General features: G+C 46.1%; 1 protein-coding gene across 1 annotated transcript in view; it reads left to right on the top strand.

Moving 5' to 3' along the window:
• itfg1 (integrin alpha FG-GAP repeat containing 1) overlaps positions 1 to 21,790 on the top strand; it is a 157,447-nt gene that overhangs the window by 71,577 nt on the left and 64,080 nt on the right. Inside the window, exon 10 of the mRNA XM_087793023.1 lies at positions 7,972 to 8,123. Within this exon, the coding sequence (XP_087649149.1) occupies positions 7,972 to 8,123 (152 nt within the window). The remainder of the gene's footprint in view (positions 1 to 7,971; positions 8,124 to 21,790) is intronic.

Below are 21,790 nucleotides of genomic sequence, written 5' to 3'. Positions count from 1 at the left end.
TAACCAGTTACCCGACAGTTGGAAGCCTCGACTACACGTGTGCAGATAAATGGTTCAGTTGAAGACACTTGTAAAAACCACAGCTTCGTTTCAAACATTAGTTCAGACTTGATGAAGTTTCAAATTGAATCAATAATCAATCAGATGAACGCTGCTCTTGACTGCCCTCTGGTGGACACGGACGTCACCTCACGTATAAAACACTGTAACAAACACGATCAATGACTCTTAAGACGTTTTTTTTTAAATTAAAATCTTTTAGTTTGATTGAAGGTTGAGTTTTGTCTAATAAACGAGTCTCGTGATAGTCTCTGATCAAACCTCGGTCTGAGCTGGTCATGTGATCCACACTCACCCCCCCCCCCCCCCCTCACCTCCCACCAGCAGGTTGTTACGTTAAAGTCGTTACATCCAAGATCGTAAAAACGCATCATTAGATGTCGCGTTAAAATTTTTACTGCCTTGTTTTCTTTGGATGTTAAATCACCTTCACATTAACCCTCGTTTCCCCCCCGTCCTCCCACCTCCTCCCACCTCCTCCCCCATGTCCCCCCCTTTCCCCCCCAACTCCTCCACTTCCAACCACCGTCCTCTCTCCTGTCCTCCCCCCTGTCCTCCCCCCACGTCCTCCCCTGTCCTCCCCAATGTCCCCCCAATGTCCTCCCCCACATCCTCCCCCCACGTCCTCCCCTGTCCTCCCCCATGTCCCCCCAATGTCCTCCCCCACGTACTCCCCCCACGTCCTCCCCTGTCCTCCCCCATGTCCCCCCAATATCCTCCCCCACATCCTCCTACATCTCCTCCCCCACGTCCCCCCGATGTCCTCCTCCCCTTACTCCCATGTCCTCCCCCGTCCTCCCCCCAATGTCGTCCCACACGTCCTCCCCCCACGTCCTCCTACATGTCCTCTTCCACTTCCTCCCACGTCCTCCCCCCGTCCTCCCCCGATGTCCTCCCCCACATCCCCCCGATGTCCTCCTCCACGTCCTCCCACAATGTCCTCCTCCACTACCTCCCACGTCCTCCCCCCACGTCCTCCTACATGTCCTCCCCCACGTCCTCCTATATGTCCTCCCCCACATCCCCCCGATGTCCTCCTCCACTACCTCCCATGTCCTCCCCCTGTCCTCCCCCAATGTCCTCCTCCACTTCCTCCCACGTCCTCCCCCGATGTCCTCCTCCACTTCCTCCCACGTCCTCCCCTGATGTCCTCCTCCACGTCCTCCCCCTGTCCTCCCCCATGTCCCCAATGTCCTCCCCCACGTAGTCCCCCCACGTCCTCCCCTGTCCCCCAATGTCCTCCCCCACATCCTCCTACATCTCCTCCCCCACATCCCCCCGATGTCCTCCTCCACTTCCTCCCATGTCCTCCCCCGTCCTCCCCCTGTCCTCCCCCCAACGTCGTCCCACACGAACTCCCCCCACGTCCTCCTACATGTCCTCCCCCACGTCCCCCCGATGTCCTCCTCCACTTCCTCCCATGTCCTCCCCCGTCCTCCTACATCTCCTCCCCCACGTCCCCCCGATGTCCTCCTCCACTTCCTCCCATGTCCTCCCCCGTCCTCCCCCTGTCCTCCCCCCAACGTCGTCCCACACAAACTCCCCCCACGTCCTCCTACATGTCCTCCCCCACGTCCCCCCGATGTCCTCCTCCACTTCCTCCCATGTCCTCCCCCGTCCTCCCCCTGTCCTCCCCCCAACGTCGTCCCACACGAACTCCCCCCACGTCCTCCTACATCTCCTCCCCCACGTCCCCCCGATGTCCTCCTCCACTTCCTCCCATGTCCTCCCCCGTCCTCCCCCTGTCCTCCCCCCAATGTCGTCCCACACAAACTCCCCCCACGTCCTCCTACATGTCCTCTTCCACTTCCTCCCACGTCCTCCCCCGATGTCCTCCTCTACGTCCTCCCACGATGTCCTCCTCCACTACCTCCCACGTCCTTCCCCCGTCCTCCCCCCACGTCCTCCTACATCCTCCCCCACGTCCTCCTACATGTCCTCCCCCACATCTCCCCGATGTTCTCCTCCACATCCTCCCCCGATGTCCTCCTCCACTACCTCCCACGTCCTTCCCCTGTCCTCGCCCGATCTCCTCCTCCACATCCTCCCCCAATGTCCTCCTCCACTACCTCCCACGTCCTTCCCCTGTCCTCGCCCGATGTCCTCCTCCACTACCTCCCACGTCCTCCCCTGTCCTCCCCCGATGTCCTCCTCCACTACCTCCCACGTCCTCCCGCGATGTCCTCCGCCACTTCCTCCCGCGATGTCCTCCTCCACGTCCTCCCCCTGTCCTCCCCCCCATCCCCCCGATGTCCTCCTCCACTTCCTCCCACATCCTCCTTTTAATTTCTTTGCCTAACGAAGCGACAGATCTTCTCTCTGGAATCAATGGGGTCTAGATCTGCTCCTGGTCTTGTTCCTCCGTCGCCTCGACGCTCCAGTCGTGGATCATCATCACGAGCTGTTTGATCATCAGTTAGTATTCAGGCTCCGCCCCCCGGCGCCGTCAAAGGTACCATATTATCTAACGAATCCCATCATGGTGTCCATTAAGCAGCTCGTTTACATCTGGGCTCGCGACTGATCAGGTCCAGTTATTAGCAGCGACTGATCAGGTCCAGTTATTAGCAGCGACTGATCAGGTCCAGTTATTAGCAGCGACTGATCAGGTCCAGTTATTAGCAGCGACTGATCAGGTCCAGTTATTAGCAGCGACTGATCAGGTCCAGTTATTAGCAGCGACTGATCAGGTCCAGTTATTAGCAGCGACTGATCAGGTCCAGTTATTAGCAGCGACTGATCAGGTCCAGTTATTAGCAGCGACTGATCAGGTCCAGTTATTAGCAGCAACTGATCAGGTCCAGTTATTAGCAGCGACTGCTCAGGTCCAGTTATTAGTGACGACGAGGACGTTAGTTCGCAGATTAATCTCTGCTCGTCTGTTAAACACTCGCCGTATATGTAGTGATTAAATGTCAGAGACGGAGCTTCAGGATCTTTTCCTGTCCAGAGAGTTTGAATCATGTATTGATCCGATGACGACCTTCGACCTCCTCAATTAAACTCACCATTATCCTCCATTCTGAGCCCTGATGTGAAGGCCGTCCAACTCTACACACCTGTGTGTTTTCACTCATTGTTTGATTTCTAGCAACAATTGACTAAGTTCAGCCTCTGGAGCTCAGTTGGATCAACAGAGCAGTAGAGCTGGATGTCATCAGCAAACATGTTTACAGAAGTGTTTAAAGAGACTAAGACGAGGAGTCGCTCACCAGAAGCTTGAAGTATCTTCGAGTCTTGCTCACGAGTGAGGGGACAGTCTGGAATTTCTCTTAGTGATTGAGGCTCAGTCATCCGGGAGAGACTCTGCGTAGCATCTAGTCAGTATCTGTGCTCAATCAGTTTTTCAACTGGGTAGAAGCCCCGGGGCAGACCTGACAAATATGTGGAAATATTGTTTTTGGTTGGTTTAGTTTGTACTTTTGTGTTATTAATCCGTGTTGTTGCACGAGCGCGACTCGCGAGGACGATCACGACGTTAAAATCCCATCACAACCTTCATCTCTTTATTCTAATAATCTGTTCTTTCCACTTCATCTCCCTCGTCTTTTTAATCCCTCGACACATTAACGCTCGCGCCACGTGACGTTGGTTTCCCGAACCCTTGAGCAAGTCGCTCCTCACAGCAGGGGGTGTGGATTGATGGTGGAAGAGACGCTCCATTATCCACGGGCCGCTTGAGTTTGACACTCGTCCCTGGGCGCTCTGGTCATCTCCGGCTCGTGGTCGCCGCCGACCGTCCTGATCGCACGACGCTGGTTTAACGAGCGCCGCCCTCATCCTCGCAGCCGCCGCTCCATTGCTGGCTTAATGACCTTCGCTGCTCGTCTGGACTCCACGTGTCGCCGCCGCCGCGATGAAGACTCGAACCGTCTGATCCTCTTTCACACGTGTGGAGAGAGAGTTCCTTCTTTTCTGCTCTGGTATCAGTCGCTTCATCCTTTTATCATCTAATGTATTGTCCGTGACGCCTGCATCAACACCTCACTTACCCATGATGCCTTTCTCACAAGGGTCTCAACGTTTACAATTTATTTCTACATGTGTCGTCGAAGCTTCTCACAGGTCCTTCATCTTTCTCTTGCAGTTGCGCTGTGTCACCACTAGAGGGTTATATCTCCACTCCTTCCAACCCCATCACACCAAAGCTCTTCTAGTAGTTATTCTCGTAGATCCACTTCCAATACCTACTGAATTATAGCCGATGTAATGCAAGTGTCAGATCTTTATTTATCGAAGGTTTCGGGTTCTATTGGGAATCTTGGATTCAAATTATTATAAACTATACGTATACGCCATACTTAAATTAATGCTAAAAGATCATCAAAATATGAAGTATAAATTACTCGCTTGATCTAAGAGCTTAAACGTTTAACTACACATTCAAAAATCAACATTTCACTCCAGACTGATTCACTGGTTCAAGACAAGCTTGGATCAGAATTAGATACGAAACCAATGATTTAAAACATCTGTTTATCTGCAAATCACACCTTAAATCGTAGATCAAAGAACGAAGCAAGACACACCCGGGAAAGGGGGGATAAAAGACGGAAACCCCCACCCGAGGACATTTGAATGATTAGATTACAAGAAAACAAATCAGGATGTCTCTCAAGGGGGGTTAGGGACACAGGGAACTTGAAATAACCATTTGGCCGGAAAGGACGACCCCCTGGGCGGGAAAATTGCCTTAAATATAGCGTTGTTTCTACAGATCGGGACCTTTTCTGCCCGAGACTAGTGACCTGTACAGTCGCCGGGAGGAAGCGCGTTCGATCGATCGTAAAGCTTGTATTTTGTTTGACTTGAAGCGGCGAATAAACGACCCGTGACACACTTTGATTGTCCATCTCTCTCCACGAAGCGAAGCATAAGAACCGGAACGGGAAGTGACGTCGTGTTGGAGCGACGGAACGGACTCCGTGTTTTGACCGTTTTAGGAACAACTCAAATCCTTTTAAAGAGCAACAAATGTCAACATTTGTCCCTCAATCCGTGTTTCACTGGGAAGAAGCCCCGGTGCAGATCCCTCCGTTTTCCCTGAGAAAAGCTGTGCAAATTTACGTTAGTTGATCATTGATTTTCTCAATAATAAACGGTACGTCTTATGTATTGATTCTGGTTGTGATTGTATGCGATACATGCTCTTGATACTACTACTGTGAAGCTAGTAGTATCACTCCGCGGTTCTCGTTGTATTACAAGGTACTACGTTTACTTTGTAATTTACGAAAAATATAAGAGCTTGTATAAGTCAAATAAACATGGATGTATGAAGTAAATTGTTAAGTAGTTGCTGTCATTATAGTCTCAAACTTTATTTACTCTCGTCTCCCTCGTCACATGACCATGAGACTCACGCCTCATTGGTCGACGACAGCGTCAGTCCGCGGGCGTGTCTGTGAGAAAAGAAGAAGTTTTTACACTCACTTCTGAAACTTTCCTCCCAGACCAAGAGAACCCTTCTAACTGTGTTGTCTTTAAGGAGCAGTGGTTCTACGCCGAGTCTCTCCTGGATGACCTCCCTCCACAGGAGGGTCTAGACTCTGCAGGGAGAACTCAGGTGGTCTGGTCTAGTGGGTCAGATCTGTGACTTAAGAAATATCGAGTTCGTGAAGACACTGTCTGTTCATCTTCGTCCTCCCCTCACTCGTGAACAAGACTCCAAGATAGATGTTAAACTCCTGAGGTGGGAAAGAAACTCAAGAGCAACTGTGAAATAAGAGGAGCTGATCCACATCCTTCTCAGAAACTTCTTTTTTCTGAGTCAACAATGTTCCTTTTCCTGTGACAGTTCGTTCGTCTTTTCGCTGAAGTTGTTATTTATCTTTTCATTTCTCTCGCGCCCGCGGAGTAATGAAGAGTAGCAACAGAAAACAAACATCGGACGACGAGGGTTCAGTGATGTCATCAGTGTGCGACAGTGTATGTCAACTTGTCAAGCTGAGGTTGTGCTCAAGTATTAGAAGAAGTTTTTTTTTCTGATTTCTCGACACAACAATTGTGCGTCTCTGCAGGTGAACGTTGAGTGAGAAACGTTGACTAATTGTTTTATTGAAATGACGGACGACCTGGTGAACCTGAGCCTCTCTCTCGCTCTCTCGCTTGCTCTCCCTCTCTCTCTCTCGCTCTCTCTCTCTCTCGCTCTCTCTCTCTCTCTCTCTCTCTCTCTCTCGCTCTCTCGCTCTCTCTCTCTCGCTCTCTCTCTCTCTCTCTCTCTCTCGCTCTCTCTCGCTCTCTCTCTCTCTCTCTCTCTCTCTCTCTCTCTCTCTCTCTCTCTCTCTCTCTCTCTCTCTCTCTCTCTCTCTCTCTCTCTCGCTCTCTCTCGCTCTCTCTCTCTCGCTCTCTCTCTCTCTCTCTCTCGCTCTCTCTCTCTCGCTCTCTCGCTCTCTCTCTCCCTCGCTCTCTCTCTCTCTCTCTCTCTCTCTCTCTCTCTCTCTCTCCGCCGAGTAAACACGTCGCCTTCTCTCTCTCGCAGGATTCCATCAGCGAACAATTAAGGTCTCTAATGAAAACGGCGCCGCTCGCCTCCCGTTACTTTCAACTCCATTAACGCCGAGTGAATGGAAATCCGTGCGGCCACAAAGCCGAGGCGTTCTCTTGAAAAGTGAATTAAAATGTTTCCCATTTTTCCTTTGTACAGTCGTCACCGGTTAATTGTCGAGGTGGAAGCAGACGTCGTCGCGTGGAAGAGTCGCTCGGCGAGTCGTGATAATGGCTGAACGGGACCCGCGGGGGCGACCGGAGGAGCCTCTCTGGTGGGCTGTCGGTCTTCAGACCTGATGCCGTAGCCATTAGCGCGAGAGTTTGTCAACGTGTCACGCATGGAAGCCCACCGGGGGGTCGTATGAGATCAGCGCTTGAGTTACGAGACAGAAAATAGACTGTTAGGATGATGTGTCTCTCTGGGTGTTCATGAGAACACAACACACTGTTTTACACTCAGTTCCTCCTTATGTGGAGCTCAGAACTAAGATGATCCGTTTCTAGCAACTCAAGTTGATGGTTCAGAACCGGTGATGCTAACCTGCCGTGTGCAGAGGGAAGATCTCGACCCAGAAGCTACAAAGAGAAGAGAGACGCAGTCGTGGCTCGACACTGGAGGTGTTTTGTAACGTTCTCGACTCAAACATTGATGATATCACAGCGTGGTGTCGGCAGCAGCTGGTTTGTTATTCTAATTGCAAACAAGATTCTCCGCCTCGCAGGAGCTCGACGAGGAAGCTACTGTTTCTGTCTCTGAGAGGGTGAACACGTGGTTGGGACTTGTTTTGGAACCCGTCAGGACTCACTCGACCCGACTGGACCCGACTGGACCCGGTGTCCACATCACTGTCGAAGGGTTCGGTCGAGTCTAGATGTGTATTATTTATGATTTATCACTGCTGTTGTTTATTTAATCCTCATGGCTACACGTGTGTCAAGAACCTGCTGAGTGAGTGTTTTCCACGGAGGTTCATCTACAATATTGAAAACTATATCAAATGAGCTTTTGACGATTTAAATGTCAACAATTGAACTTCTACTACGGTAAAAACTCCTGAACACAATCTATATTTATGATGGTTTTGACTCAAACATGTGAAACAAACGCTGAACAACTAGTTCTGACTCCAATAAAACCACCTTCAGACTCACCTTCTAACTGTACAAACATCTCACTGAGTCTCAGTGGATTCATCACTGAAGCTGGGTTTGAAACATCTTGTTTGCTCGAGTCATACGACCCCAGAAATAAACTCAAACAGATCTTTTAAGAGTCATTCAAGTGAGAAGCATCTCTGGACTCGTGTGCAGGTGAAGCCGCTCTATGTTTGGGTGACGCTGGTGTCGTGACTTCATTCTCTGCCTTCATGTTTGAAAGATCTCTAGAGAATCAAGGATCTCTGACTGACCTCTTCTCCACAGTGGCTGCCGGTGCTGACGGACTTCAGGCAGAAGAACACGCTGTGGACCTTCCCACCGGGGAAGCCCAGTCAGCCGCTGACCCTCCGCATCGGCGACTACAACCTGGACGGCTTCCCTGACGCTCTGGTGGTTCTGTCCAACTCTACGAGCGGGTGAGACTTCGTTTCTGTTCCATCTCCAGACCTTCCTTCCACCGACTCCACCTCTTCACAAGATCTTTCCTCAACGCTCTTCTGCTGTCTTTGAGTTATCGTCCATGTGCGTCCGGTTGGAACGTTTCAGGAGAAGTTTAAGATCTTTGTTTGAGGGAAGCGTCTCTGGATACACTTTAATTTCTGCGAGTTACAATATTGTGTTTTTGTGAACCTAACGTCACTTTTTCTTGCATCTTTTTGCTTTTTATTTCTTCTTCTCAAGTCTTGAGTCTCATCAAGAGTCGTCTGCATCTAGAAGAATCTTTTCTCCAAAGCAACAACAACAATGTTTTTTTGTTTTCCTTTCACACACACGATCACACACTGATGGGAGTAGGCCGCAATGCAGCGCGCCAGCTCACCATCGGGTTAGTGTCTGTCGGGGAAAACATCGCAACATTTCTCCAGACCTGGGATTGAACCGGCAACTTCTTATGCATCAAGTAGTCGTGGCGATGCAGCTCTGGATCGACTCCTTCTGCCGCTTCACCTCGAGAGGTGGCGTCAGAGGAGGATGTGAGGTGGACGCTGTTAAAAGTGCTGATTCTTAGGATAGAATCCAAATAGTCCTACAGTGTCGACAGGATCACGCAGAGTTTGTCACGAATGATTGGAGTTTGGTGGTGATTTGAAACAAAAACATAAAAATTAAAAGTCATGTCAACTTTTATTTTGAAAACTGGGAGGAGGAAACTGGCGAAGAGTCAACCGTACATGGATTGTGGCGTTTAAACAGTTTTGCTGTCGCCTGTTGAAAGTAGGTTTGACATATTTGTAGGTTTTGTGTGTGTTTTGTTGACGCATCACAACTTGTATTGATGGAGAAATCTGCCTCCAGACGCAACAAAAAACATCCCCTTTTTTAACGTGTTTTTAACACCCAAATAGATGTAGTATTCCGCACGTTTACTCTGAACCGTGTGTCTATAAAATGATTGACTACGTAACCATTGAATCGCTCAAATGAAGTCATGTGACCGCGGTGACGAAGGATGTCATTGGTCGTTCAACAATATATATTTTAGAGTCGATTAAAAACGATCATAAATTAAAGTTGTGAGTCGGAATATTGTCTGTTCAAACTTTTCAAACGGTTGTTTAAAAAGTGACCTCCTTGGCTGAGGTATGCGTTTCCTCAGTGATGTTCTTGTTTCTTCTGACATGACGTGAGTCATCAGAAGATGTGATACGATTGGTCGGTGGAGATCGTTGGCAGGTGTGCATACGTTTGTGTAACTGTTTAAAATAAACGTTTAAATGAAGTCCGTGAGTTCGATGCCCTTTGAAAACAAAGTGTCGCTGAAACACCAGCGTGTGTTGATGGAGTCGTATGGATTATCTTCAGAGATGAAGATAAGATTGCTGAGGTCAGCGCTGATTGACTGCATACTGATTACACTGTGTGTGTGTGTGTGTGTGTGTGTGTGTGTGTGTGTGTGTGTGTGTGTGTGTGTGTGTGTGTGTGTGTGTGTGTGTGTGTGTGTGTGTGTGTGTGTGTGTGTGTGTGTGTGTGTGTGTGTGTGTGTGTGTGTGTGTGTGTGTGTGTGTGTGTGTGTGTGTGTGTGTGATACCAGCTCCACCAAGACGCCGGAGCAGGAGAGGCTTTAGAAGAACTCTCTCTGCTCTCCAGGCTTCTATATATAATCATCAGTAAGTCCTGCAGGGCTTAACTCTTTGTGCTCCTTCTCATCGACAAATGACTTTTCTCTCGCCCGACCCTCATCAGCAGAGCTTCATCTCCACCGTTTAAGTCTCGACATCCACTCGCGCACCTCGACCTTCACGCACACGTCCGACCGTTGGATGATCCGGGGTCACGAGGTCACGCTAAAGATGCAGGGTTCATCAGCCCGTCCAGGAAACCATCAGTGCTCCTGACCTGTTGGTCGACCCCTGAAAGGAAGACTAGTTGATACGGTGTATCCTGGAGTCTTGTTCATGAGTGAGGGGAGGATGGAGCAGCAGAAGAATATTGTCTTTTTTCAATGTTTGTTTTACTTCAAGAGACGTTAGATCTGAGGTTCAACAGTGTCTGGACTCAGAGGTGAGGTCTGTCGTTCAGAAGAGACTCTGAGTAGAGCTGCTGCTCCACGACATGAGTGAAGCCGGTTGAGGAGGAGGATGATGATGACATCTCGTACAAAGATGAAGGCTCAGTTGTTCATGTAGGTTCTTATTCATCCAGGTCATGGTTATCCAGAAGGTTCCAGAGCTCTTCCACTCAGTCCAGGTCCCTCACTTTGTGACATCGTTTTACAGACACTAGAATTTATGTTTTTGTTGTGGATCATGTTTTTTGTGGTTGGATCTGTCGAGATGAGTTTTATATCTCCTCGAACTTCTGCTTCTCCATGTTTGGAGGAGTCACTTGATGTGACTTGTAAGTAGTATTTGGGTCACAAAGAGCTTAAAACAATCAAAACAATTAAAACAATCCTCAATAAAATATATAATTAAACGATCACAAGACAAACAGATGGAAGGTCTGACCATGAATAGATCTGAAAGTAAGAACCAGAATTTAAAAATGATCCTGAAAGAAACTGGCAGCCAGTGAAGAGTTTGAAGGAGAAATGTGAGTTCTTCTACTAGAGCAGCCAGTGAAGAGTTTGAAGGAGAAATGTGAGTTCTTCTACTAGAGCAGCCAGTGAAGAGTTTGAAGGAGAAATGTGAGTTCTTCTACTAGAGCAGACAGTGAAGAGTTTGAAGGAGAAATGTGAGTTCTTCTACTAGAGCAGCCAGTGAAGAGTTTGAAGGAGAAATGTGAGTTCTTCTACTAGAGCAGCCAGTGAAGAGTTTGAAGGAGAAATGTGAGTTCTTCTACTAGAGCGGCCAGTGAAGAGTTTGAAGGAGAAATGTGAGTTCTTCTACTAGAGCAGCCAGTGAAGAGTTTGAAGGAGAAATGTGAGTTCTTCTACTAGAGCAGCCAGTGAAGAGTTTGAAGGAGAAATGTGAGTTCTTCTACTAGAGCGGCTCAGAATTCTGGCTGCAGAGTTTTGTATGAACTGCAGGCGAGACACATCCTTCTGGTTTAGACACTAAATAAACTGTGTCTTCTCGTCTGGACTGTTGTAACAAACACATGGATTATAAGGTGTAGATTATATAGTAGATCTGATCACAACGTCTCCCTGGTGAGGTGTTTATGATCCGAGCCGATAGTGTGGAAGAAAAACTATAACAAACATTAAGACAAACAGTTTAATTTCAAATGTTTTTTACTCTTAAGTTGAAATTTCCACAATTTTCTTTCTTCAACATGAGTTTATGAGGGTTTGTGTTGGTCATACGAGTGAGTAGATCCTGCTTCAGACGAGCAGCTCGTGTGTTGCTAAGATGCTTCTTCAACACCCACACTCTGTCCATCAACGTTTTCCTCCTAATCTTCCATTTCTCCGCTCGCTTCTTATTTATAGCACTTTTCTTTTTAATAACGGAGCAGCCAATCAAACGTCCTGCAGCCGAGTCTGTGCAGATGGAGCAGCAGACGGAGATTCAAGTCCATGAAACATTAGTGGAAAATCATGGAAAACAAAAAACCATTAAATCCTCGGTTTTAAAGCCTGAAGCCGAAGTACGACGACGCATTTGAGACGTTCGGACGCGTTTCTTCCTTGAAGTCGAAGCACCGGCAGAAGGTCGAAGGTCAGACAGTTTTCCAGAAGTTGTTGAAGGTGTTGCTTCTGCTGACGCTTCAGACCCAGAAGCGTCTCCCGGTGAGGCAGTGTCTCACTGCTGCCTCCTTCATATGCAGATGTGTCTCCTGCTGAGACGTGAAGCTCTGAAGACCTGCTGAGTCTCCATGGAAGTGTCAGTCGCCCAGAGTTGTTGTTGTGATCCTGGGACAGGCTGGTTGTTGACAGATGCGTCGAACTGGTTTGTGCAGTTGATTCAGAAGAACAAGTGCAGCTCGTGGACCTCGACCTCCGTCATCAGGTCCAGATGTTTTCAGAGCGAACATTATTTAGTGACACTGTTTGAGTTTATATCTTAAGTTCATTTGAATAAGTACCTCATTTTTTATTTATTCTACTATTAATAGCATTACGTTCCGTAGTATTACACTGCAAGGCTCCATAGTATTACTGCACTCTGTTCTGTAGTATTACTGTGAGGCTCCATAGTATTACTCTGCAAGGCTCCATGGTTTTACTGCACTCTGTTCTGTAGTATTACTGTGAGGCTCCATAGTATCACTGCACGAAGTTCCATAGTGTTACTTTGCAAAGCCCCATAGTTTTACTGCTTTAAGTTCCGTATTATTACTATGCAAGGGTCCCAGGTATTACTGTATTCAGTTCTGTAGTATTACTGCATAAAGTTCCATAATATTACTTTGCAAGGCTCCATCGAATTACTGCTTTAAGTTCCGTCGTAATAATTTTCATGGCTCCCTGGTATTACTCCACTTGGTTCTGTAGTATTACTGTGAGGCTCCATAGTATTACTTTGCAAGGTTCCATGGTATAACTGCTCACAGTTTCGTAGTATTACTCTGCCAGGCTCTACAGTATTACTACCTGAGCCTCTGTAGTATTACTCGCACCACAGGGGCTTCTAGTATCACTCCTTTCAAATATAAATGACTTCTTACTCCATAATACTATGTGATGGGTTCAGGGCCGGGATTTGCTGGTGTGGTTGAGATGTTTCTTCAGCTAATACTGTGTTGTTTGCAGCAACATATGTTCCTCACATCTTCTCCACCAGCAGATTATCCTCTGAAGCAATCATGACGCGTGATTAGAAGACACTCCAGTCCTCCTGGAATCTGCTTACAATGACCCACATTACGATCTGGTCCTGAGGTTCTGCAGCCGCCGACGCAAGGATCCGGATCACAAGTGCATCTGTCAGGTCCTGGATCTTCTGAGGAGGTCAGCGAGCCTTTAACCTGCAGCAGATGCAGAGCAGGAGGAGCTGACCTGAAGTTCAGGCTTCTAGTGTTTCCTCAATCACACTCTTGGATTATTTATTCACTCGTATCTTCTCACTCGTCACATTTCAGTGAGGATCTGAGTGTCATTGTGTAATTGTTGCTTTAGTGTGTCAGAAATCTATCATAATTATGATTGACATTTTTATTTAGACTTAATATATCATCAATACATCAAGTTTTTTTAATTTGTTTTTTCTCACAAAGTGTTGGAAATACATAGATCGGAGAGAGTGTCTGTTCTGAAGAAAGAGCTGAGCTGAAAGACAACGCCTTACAAATAAAAATGACTAATAAAATAAACCAGTTTATTTAGTGTCTAAACCAGAAGGATGTGTCTCGCCTGCAGTTCATACTAAACTCTGCAGCCAGAATTCTGAGCCGCTCTAGTAGAAGAACTCACATTTCTCCTTCAAACTCTTCACTGGCTGCTCTAGTAGAAGAACTCACATTTCTCCTTCAAACTCTTCACTGGCTGCTCTAGTAGAAGAACTCACATTTCTCCTTCAAACTCTTCACTGGCCGCTCTAGTAGAAGAACTCACATTTCTCCTTCAAACTCTTCACTGGCTGCTCTAGTAGAAGAACTCACATTTCTCCTTCAAACTCTTCACTGGCCGCTCTAGTAGAAGAACTCACATTTCTCCTTCAAACTCTTCACTGGCCGCTCTAGTAGAAGAACTCACATTTCTCCTTCAAACTCTTCACTGGCCGCTCTAGTAGAAGAACTCACATTTCTCCTTCAAACTCTTCCCTGGCTGCTCTAGTAGAAGAACTCACATTTCTCCTTCAAACTCTTCACTGGCTGCTCTAGTAGAAGAACTCACATTTCTCCTTCAAACTCTTCACTGGCCGCTCTAGTAGAAGAACTCACATTTCTCCTTCAAACTCTTCACTGGCTGCTCTAGTAGAAGAACTCACATTTCTCCTTCAAACTCTTCACTGGCTGCTCTAGTAGAAGAACTCACATTTCTCCTTCAAACTCTTCACTGGCTGCTCTAGTAGAAGAACTCACATTTCTCCTTCAAACTCTTCACTGGCCGCTCTAGTAGAAGAACTCACATTTCTCCTTCAAACTCTTCACTGGCCGCTCTAGTAGAAGAACTCACATTTCTCCTTCAAACTCTTCACTGGCCGCTCTAGTAGAAGAACTCACATTTCTCCTTCAAACTCTTCACTGGCCGCTCTAGTAGAAGAACTCACATTTCTCCTTCAAACTCTTCACTGGCCGCTCTAGTAGAAGAACTCACATTTCTCCTTCAAACTCTTCACTGGCCGCTCTAGTAGAAGAACTCACATTTCTCCTTCAAACTCTTCCCTGGCTGCTCTAGTAGAAGAACTCACATTTCTCCTTCAAACTCTTCACTGGCTGCTCTAGTAGAAGAACTCACATTTCTCCTTCAAACTCTTCACTGGCCGCTCTAGTAGAAGAACTCACATTTCTCCTTCAAACTCTTCACTGGCCGCTCTAGTAGAAGAACTCACATTTCTCCTTCAAACTCTTCACTGGCTGCTCTAGTAGAAGAACTCACATTTCTCCTTCAAACTCTTCACTGGCTGCTCTAGTAGAAGAACTCACATTTCTCCTTCAAACTCTTCACTGGCCGCTCTAGTAGAAGAACTCACATTTCTCCTTCAAACTCTTCACTGGCCGCTCTAGTAGAAGAACTCACATTTCTCCTTCAAACTCTTCACTGGCCGCTCTAGTAGAAGAACTCACATTTCTCCTTCAAACTCTTCACTGGCCGCTCTAGTAGAAGAACTCACATTTCTCCTTCAAACTCTTCACTGGCCGCTCTAGTAGAAGAACTCACATTTCTCCTTCAAACTCTTCACTGGCTGCTCTAGTAGAAGAACTCACATTTCTCCTTCAAACTCTTCACTGGCTGCTCTAGTAGAAGAACTCACATTTCTCCTTCAAACTCTTCACTGGCCGCTCTAGTAGAAGAACTCACATTTCTCCTTCAAACTCTTCACTGGCCGCTCTAGTAGAAGAACTCACATTTCTCCTTCAAACTCTTCACTGGCCGCTCTAGTAGAAGAACTCACATTTCTCCTTCAAACTCTTCACTGGCCGCTCTAGTAGAAGAACTCACATTTCTCCTTCAAACTCTTCACTGGCTGCCAGTTTCTTTCAGGATCATTTTAAAATTCTGGTTCTTACTTTCAGATCTATTCATGGTCAGACCTTCCGTCTCTTGTTCACACATTTATACTTTGTGGGAAGAACTCTTGTATCATGACGGTGTGTAGTTGGAGGACCTGAGCCATCTTGGTTTTCTACAGAGTATGAGTATAAACGGATGATCTGGAGAATCAGTTGGTAGAGTCAGTGATGCTCTTGATTTAATTTCGTCTTGTTAAAAGATATGGTTGGTACAATATGATTCTTTGTTATTATCTGGACATGAAGACACTTGACAACATCCAAATACCTCCAGACTGCTCGTCTGTAACGTCCATCTTGGATTGAAGCCTCGTGAAGAGGAACTGATGTAGGAAAAACTTAAAAAGTTAAAAAGTCAAGTCTTTAAGTCTGGGGAATTATCGTGCTCCCAGTGTAGACCGTCGATGTTTGGACACATTTGTTCGTCTCGAACTCTTACTCTGAAAATAATCCCAACCCTTAGTCGACAACGACCCTAATGATTTGAAAAAAGTGTTGTTTTTCCATCAAGTTCATCTTTTTTTTCATTTTATTTCATGCCTTAATTTTCACTCAATCGTTTGATGACTTTTCATGCTTTTTAATGACCAGAGGAGACAGTTTTCAGTGACTCAGGTTCAGAGATACAGGAGTTGATTCTCAGTCATCCGGGAGAGACTCAAATCAAAACATCACCTTGTTGTTGAACCGGACTCTTGTGAGGCTCCAAACATCTCTTGATCTGGTGTCTCGCGTCTAATCAGGGGAAGAAGTCGGAGTGAATCCAGTGTCTGTGGCTTCAGTCGCCACTTCCTGTTTGGTCTCCGTCACACTTCCTCCCGAACTTCAAACCTACACTCAGAGTCTGAGTCGACGAGCAGCGGCGCTGCATGACAACGACGCGTCTCCAGAGATCCGAGCGGAGAAGAATGAAGAAGTATCTGCAGCCGCAGGAACTTCACGATCCGCGACTTGGAGTTGTTGACGTCTCACTCTTCTTCCCACGTCTCACTCTTTTAAACGCTTCAGCGTGTGTTTCCCAAAATGGAGATTCTCTCATTTGGCAAACATTTCCATCGCGGCGCCTCGGCAGCCCACGGTGAGCGCGAGCGCCGCGGGTCTATTTGTGTAGGTGGATGTTTGTGTTCCGTGTTCACGGAGCAGGACTCGTTGTTCGCGAGCACCGTCGGGTCATCGCAGCGCCGGAGGTGAACTACACAAACAAACATGTACTCCACAGATGCTCGACACAACGCTGCTCGATATACTGCTCGAACATGTTCACGACACGTGACCTGAGTGCAGTGTAGTTACTCACTCGTCTGAGTGTAGTTTAGTTACTCACTCGTCTGACTGTAGTTTAGTTACTCACTCATCTGAGTGGACTGTAGTTACTCACTCATCTGGGTGTAGTTTAGTTACTCACTCGTCTGAGTGTAGTTTAGTTACTCACTCGTCTGAGTGTAGTTTAGTTACTCACTCGTCTGAGTGTAGTTTAGTTACTCACTCGTCTGAGTGTAGTTTAGTTACTCACTCGTCTGAGTGTAGTTTAGTTACTCACTCGTCTGAGTGTAGTTTAGTTACTCACTCGTCTGAGTGTAGTGTAGTTACTCACTCGTCTGAGTGTAGTTTAGTTACTCACTCGTCTGAGTGTAGTTTAGTTACTCACTCGTCTGAGTGTAGTTTAGTTACTCACTCGTCTGAGTGTAGTTTAGTTACTCACTCGTCTGAGTGTAGTTTAGTTACTCACTCGTCTGAGTGTAGTTTAGTTACTCACTGGTCTGAGTGTAGTTTAGTTACTCACTGGTCTGAGTGTAGTTTAGTTACTCACTCGTCTGAGTGTAGTTTAGTTACTCACTCGTCTGAGTGTAGTTTAGTTACTCACTCGTCTGAGTGTAGTTTAGTTACTCACTCGTCTGAGTGTAGTTTAGTTACTCACTCGTCTAAGTGTAGTTTAGTTACTCACTCGTCTGAGTGTAGTTTAGTTACTCACTCGTCTAAGTGTAGTTTAGTTACTCACTCATCTGAGTGTAGTTTAGTTACTCACTCATCTGAGTGTAGTTTAGTTACTCACTCATCTGGGTGTAGTTTAGTTACTCACTCATCTGAGTGGACTGTAGTTACTCACTCATCTGAGTGTAGTTTAGTTACTCACTCATCTGGGTATAGTTTAGTTACTCACTCATCTGAGTGTAGTTTAGTTACTCACTCATCTGGGTGTAGTTTAGTTACTCACTCATCTGAGTGGACTGTAGTTACTCACTCATCTGAGTGTACTGTAGTTACTCACTCATCTGAGTGTAGTTTAGTTACTCAATCACCTGAGTGTACTGTAGTTACTCAATCACCTGAGTGTACTGTAGTTACTCACTCATCTGAGTGTAGTTTAGTTACTCACTCATTTGAGTGTAGTTTAGTTACTCAATCACCTGAGTGTAGTTTAGTTACTCAATCACCTGAGTGTACTGTAGTTACTCAATCACCTGAGTGTAGTTTAGTTACTCACTCATTTGAGTGTAGTTTAGTTACTCACTCATTTGAGTGTAGTTTAGTTACTCACTCATCTGAGTGTACTGTAGTTACTCACTCATCTGAGTGTAGTTTAGTTACTCACTCATATGAGTGTAGTTTAGTTACTCACTCATCTGAGTGTAGAACTAAAGATATACTATATCACTATATAAACTATACATCATGATTAAAGAAATAATTTCTAATAAGTATAATTATCTAACAGTAAAAATCCAAGAATACTGGCTATAAAACGATCCTTATTCAACAAATTGAATCTTAATAAACTGATATTATATATAAATTAAATGAAATTATGTTTGCTTCAAATAAAAGGTCAGAATCATCATTGATGTACAAAATAAAATGATGACGTACAGTATGTACAAATAACATAAAAAGCTAAAATAAATGGGTTAAAATGAACCATTTCTGAGAAAGTTTAACATTATTTTTGTCTTCCACGGATAAAGGTAAATTAAAATAAAATGGTGGTTCAGTGAAAATAATGTTATTTCAAATGATCTATTTTTAAAAAGGTAATTGTGAAGTAATGACAACACAAAAGTATGAACAGTTGTGTTGATTGTGCAGCTACTGACGTTGTGAACACACTTGAGTTGCGTCTAGTTTTCTGTGGACGACGACTCGACAGCGTCACGTCCTCCTGCACCAGGACCTGTTTGAAGGATCCTTCGACGGAGCTTCACCTCCTCCAGTCACGTCTTGCCTCCTGCTTGCCTCACTTTCTACTCTCACTCCGCCGGAGTCGACTGTTTCAGCGACTGAATCAAGACGCCGCTGTCAGAATACAGATGAGGGGCTTTGATTGACGCCTCTCTCTCACGGCGAGTGCATGTGGGCGATCTAACAACTGTTGCCATACGATATGAGAACAGAGTTTAACAAAGATCTGTGGTTACCAAGTCAAGTTTCTAGATCTGAACTTTGACATTTGACACCATTTAACATTTTCACTCTCCACTAAATTAAGACCCCCATGAGTTTCATACATACATGTGCGGTGATGGAGCCAGAGATGACACAAGAAGGGATACCACAAACACATTTTTTTTCTGGCATTCGGGTCACCTTGACCCTGAGCTATCACAAGGATTAAGGACCATAATCGCATTTTTATATATATCGCCTTCTCTGTCAGATGTAAGTGAAACTACATCTACTTCTGACATTTTGAAGTCAAAAATGTAAATGTTTATGTAGCCATTAGCTCTATAGTACTTTCAATTGAAATGTTTTTCTTATCCATTTGTCTCAGAAAAATAAGTGAACAACTCATAACTAGCGTTACTTATCGATGTCTACATTCGTTATAGCATCAATCATTTTTTCCGACCGAAGTGAATTACGTTCTTCTCGAATGTAGCCATTAGTTAGATGGTGCTTTCAATTCAAATGTTGCCATCATCCAGTTTCCTTTGGTCCATACATTTTTAACGACTTTACGATTGGACGTCGATATGTTTCCGACTTCGTGATCGCGAGCGCTAATATTTCATCGTCACGATGTCGACGTGAGATTCATGACATCATCACACGAAGACGCACTTGAGGAACAAAGGTCAGGGTTCAAGGGTCGCTGGTGTCGCGGGAGCACTGAACCTGCAGCTGAACCTGCAGCTAAACACCTTCAGCCGTCACAGTGTCCTTGAGCAAGATTCCCGACATTTAGCTGAAGTTAGAATCCAACACACCGGAGAGCAATTACCTTCACTCGCGCCGCTCAGAGACGTTCCCGTCTCGGACCTCCGGAGAGTCGCTCTCGACGGGCCGGCGCCAGAATCCACTGGATCTGTGCGGCGCTCGAGCGTTTACTTTTGAAAGCTAATTAATTCTTCCTTGTTAAGGATTTGCCGCCTCTCAGGGACGGAGCTGGTGTGTGAGGTCTGGTACAAGCGAGGGTTTTAGCGCAGAGTGGGGGAGGGTTGCTGGTTCAGATCCGTGCAGGTATTTCTGTTCTTCGTCTGCACCATGACCTACTCACTAGATGAAGATCCTGCTGATGGTTCACCTTGAAAGACCTGCAGTGATGCAACTGTTGAGATGAAGACAGTTTGATTATTCATGTCTGTTCTCAACGTCACAACTAATCATATAAGCATCGTAGCTTAGCAACATATTTCATTGTGCTCCCGGAATTTAAGTATCGTATTTTCCGCACTTTAAAGCGCAGCGGATTATAAGACGCACCTTCAATGTTTGGCCTATTTTAGATGTGTTTTCATAAATAGTTTGCTCCGGATTATAAGGCGCATAGAATAAAAGATACAAACGTCTAACTGCGGTTGTGTTATCATCCTCTAGATAAAGCTGAGCTAAAGGGAACGTCAACAAAACAGATGAAGTCAAACTTTATAAAGCGTCTAACGACTCTGTTCACTCTCATGGTAACGATGTTCAAATGATGTTGAAAAGGCTTCAAGCAGCAGCGCCTGGTGTTGTGAGCAGACGAATGTTGAGCAGAAGGGAAGTTGAGCGCGTGTATGACGGCTAGTGCGCACGTGTATGACATGTTGAACGCACGTGTATGACATGTTGAACGCACGTGTATGACATGTTGAACGCACGTGTATGACATGTTGAACGCACGTGTATGACGGCTAGAGCGCACGTGTATGACATGTTGAACGCACGTGTATGACATGTTGAACGCACGTGTATGACATGTTGAACGCACGTGTATGACATGTTGAACGCACGTGTATGACATGTTGAACGCACGTGTATGACATGTTGAACGCACGTGTATGACATGTTGAACGCACGTGTATGACATGTTGAACGCACTGGATGACATGTTGAACGCACGTGTATGACATGTTGAACGCACGTGTATGACATGTTGAACGCACGTGTATGACATGTTGAACGCGCAGGAGAGTGATTTTGAGTGTAAAACAACCAAGACACACTCGCTCAAACCGTTGGCAGTAATATCACTCCATAGTTCTGGCATGATGCTACGCATTTGCAGTAGTACTACAGAGACTTGTGGAGTTATACTAAAAACCTTGCAGAGTATTAGTACATAGCTTTGGTGAGTAAGTACTAAGGAGCCTCACGGAGTAATACTCCTGGAATAACAATAGGCTTCAGTTCCTATGTTTTACCAGTTTTTTTAGCGACGTGTACCACAAATTGCTTCAAGGTCAAGGTTTGTTGTTTTTAATTAAAGTTCCCGAACACAAGAGTTTCAAGGGAAGACATGTGCGACAGTATCTTGAACGCGGGGGAAGCCAAAAAGGCGTCTGACCTCATCTTGTATTCCAGAAATAGCTTCCTGTCTCGCTCTCCAGCCTGACACTCGCACATTAGCACAGCGAGCGGCCCAGCGGAGGCTGACATTTAGACCTCCCCCCCTGCAATCCAGGTCTCTCATGAAGCTGGAGCAACTCCACATCAAAAGCTTGAGGGCCAGCGGGACTCTCTGACTCCGGGAGGGCGCCGGATGAATAGGAAGTGTTTGTGCGAGAGAGAAGGCTACCTGACAATAGAAGCTGCAGGCTCGCCCTGGATCTACGGAACATCCTCCTGCTGCTGCTTCGCAGCCGTGTAGAAATCTGCAGGAGATCAAAGTCTGAAAGGAATGTCTGTGAATAACGGTTTAAGTTACCGTTCAGTTCTGACAAACTAGTAACACACTTACGTTTGTTCCTGGTTTCCCGTTCACGGAGCAAGAACTGGGACCAGATTTAAAGAAGGACCTTCTTCCAGCCTCATCTCCCGCCTGTTGTCAAGTATCTTCTCAGGCATTGGTAGAAAATGTTCCCCTGTTTTTGGAACCAGTCTTGACCTTCCATGGACAGCAAACCCAAGTAGAAACCGTTCTAGAGTTAGGTATCTTTGGGTTTTATTCACGAGTGAGGGGACTATAGAGATGGTTTGAAGACGAGTGTTGTTTCAATGACCAACAGGAGCTGTTTGGTTTGGTTCTCCAGGCTCTCTCTTATGGCGCTTTTCCACCACAGAGTTCTGGACCTACTAGACTCAAGTCGACTGGTCTTGACTCTGT

This window comes from Callionymus lyra, chromosome 6 (genome assembly GCF_982586985.1).
Source record: "Callionymus lyra chromosome 6, fCalLyr1.hap1.1, whole genome shotgun sequence".
NCBI classification, from domain to species: domain Eukaryota; kingdom Metazoa; phylum Chordata; class Actinopteri; order Syngnathiformes; family Callionymidae; genus Callionymus; species Callionymus lyra.
This window is presented reverse-complemented; position numbering and strand designations above follow the sequence as displayed.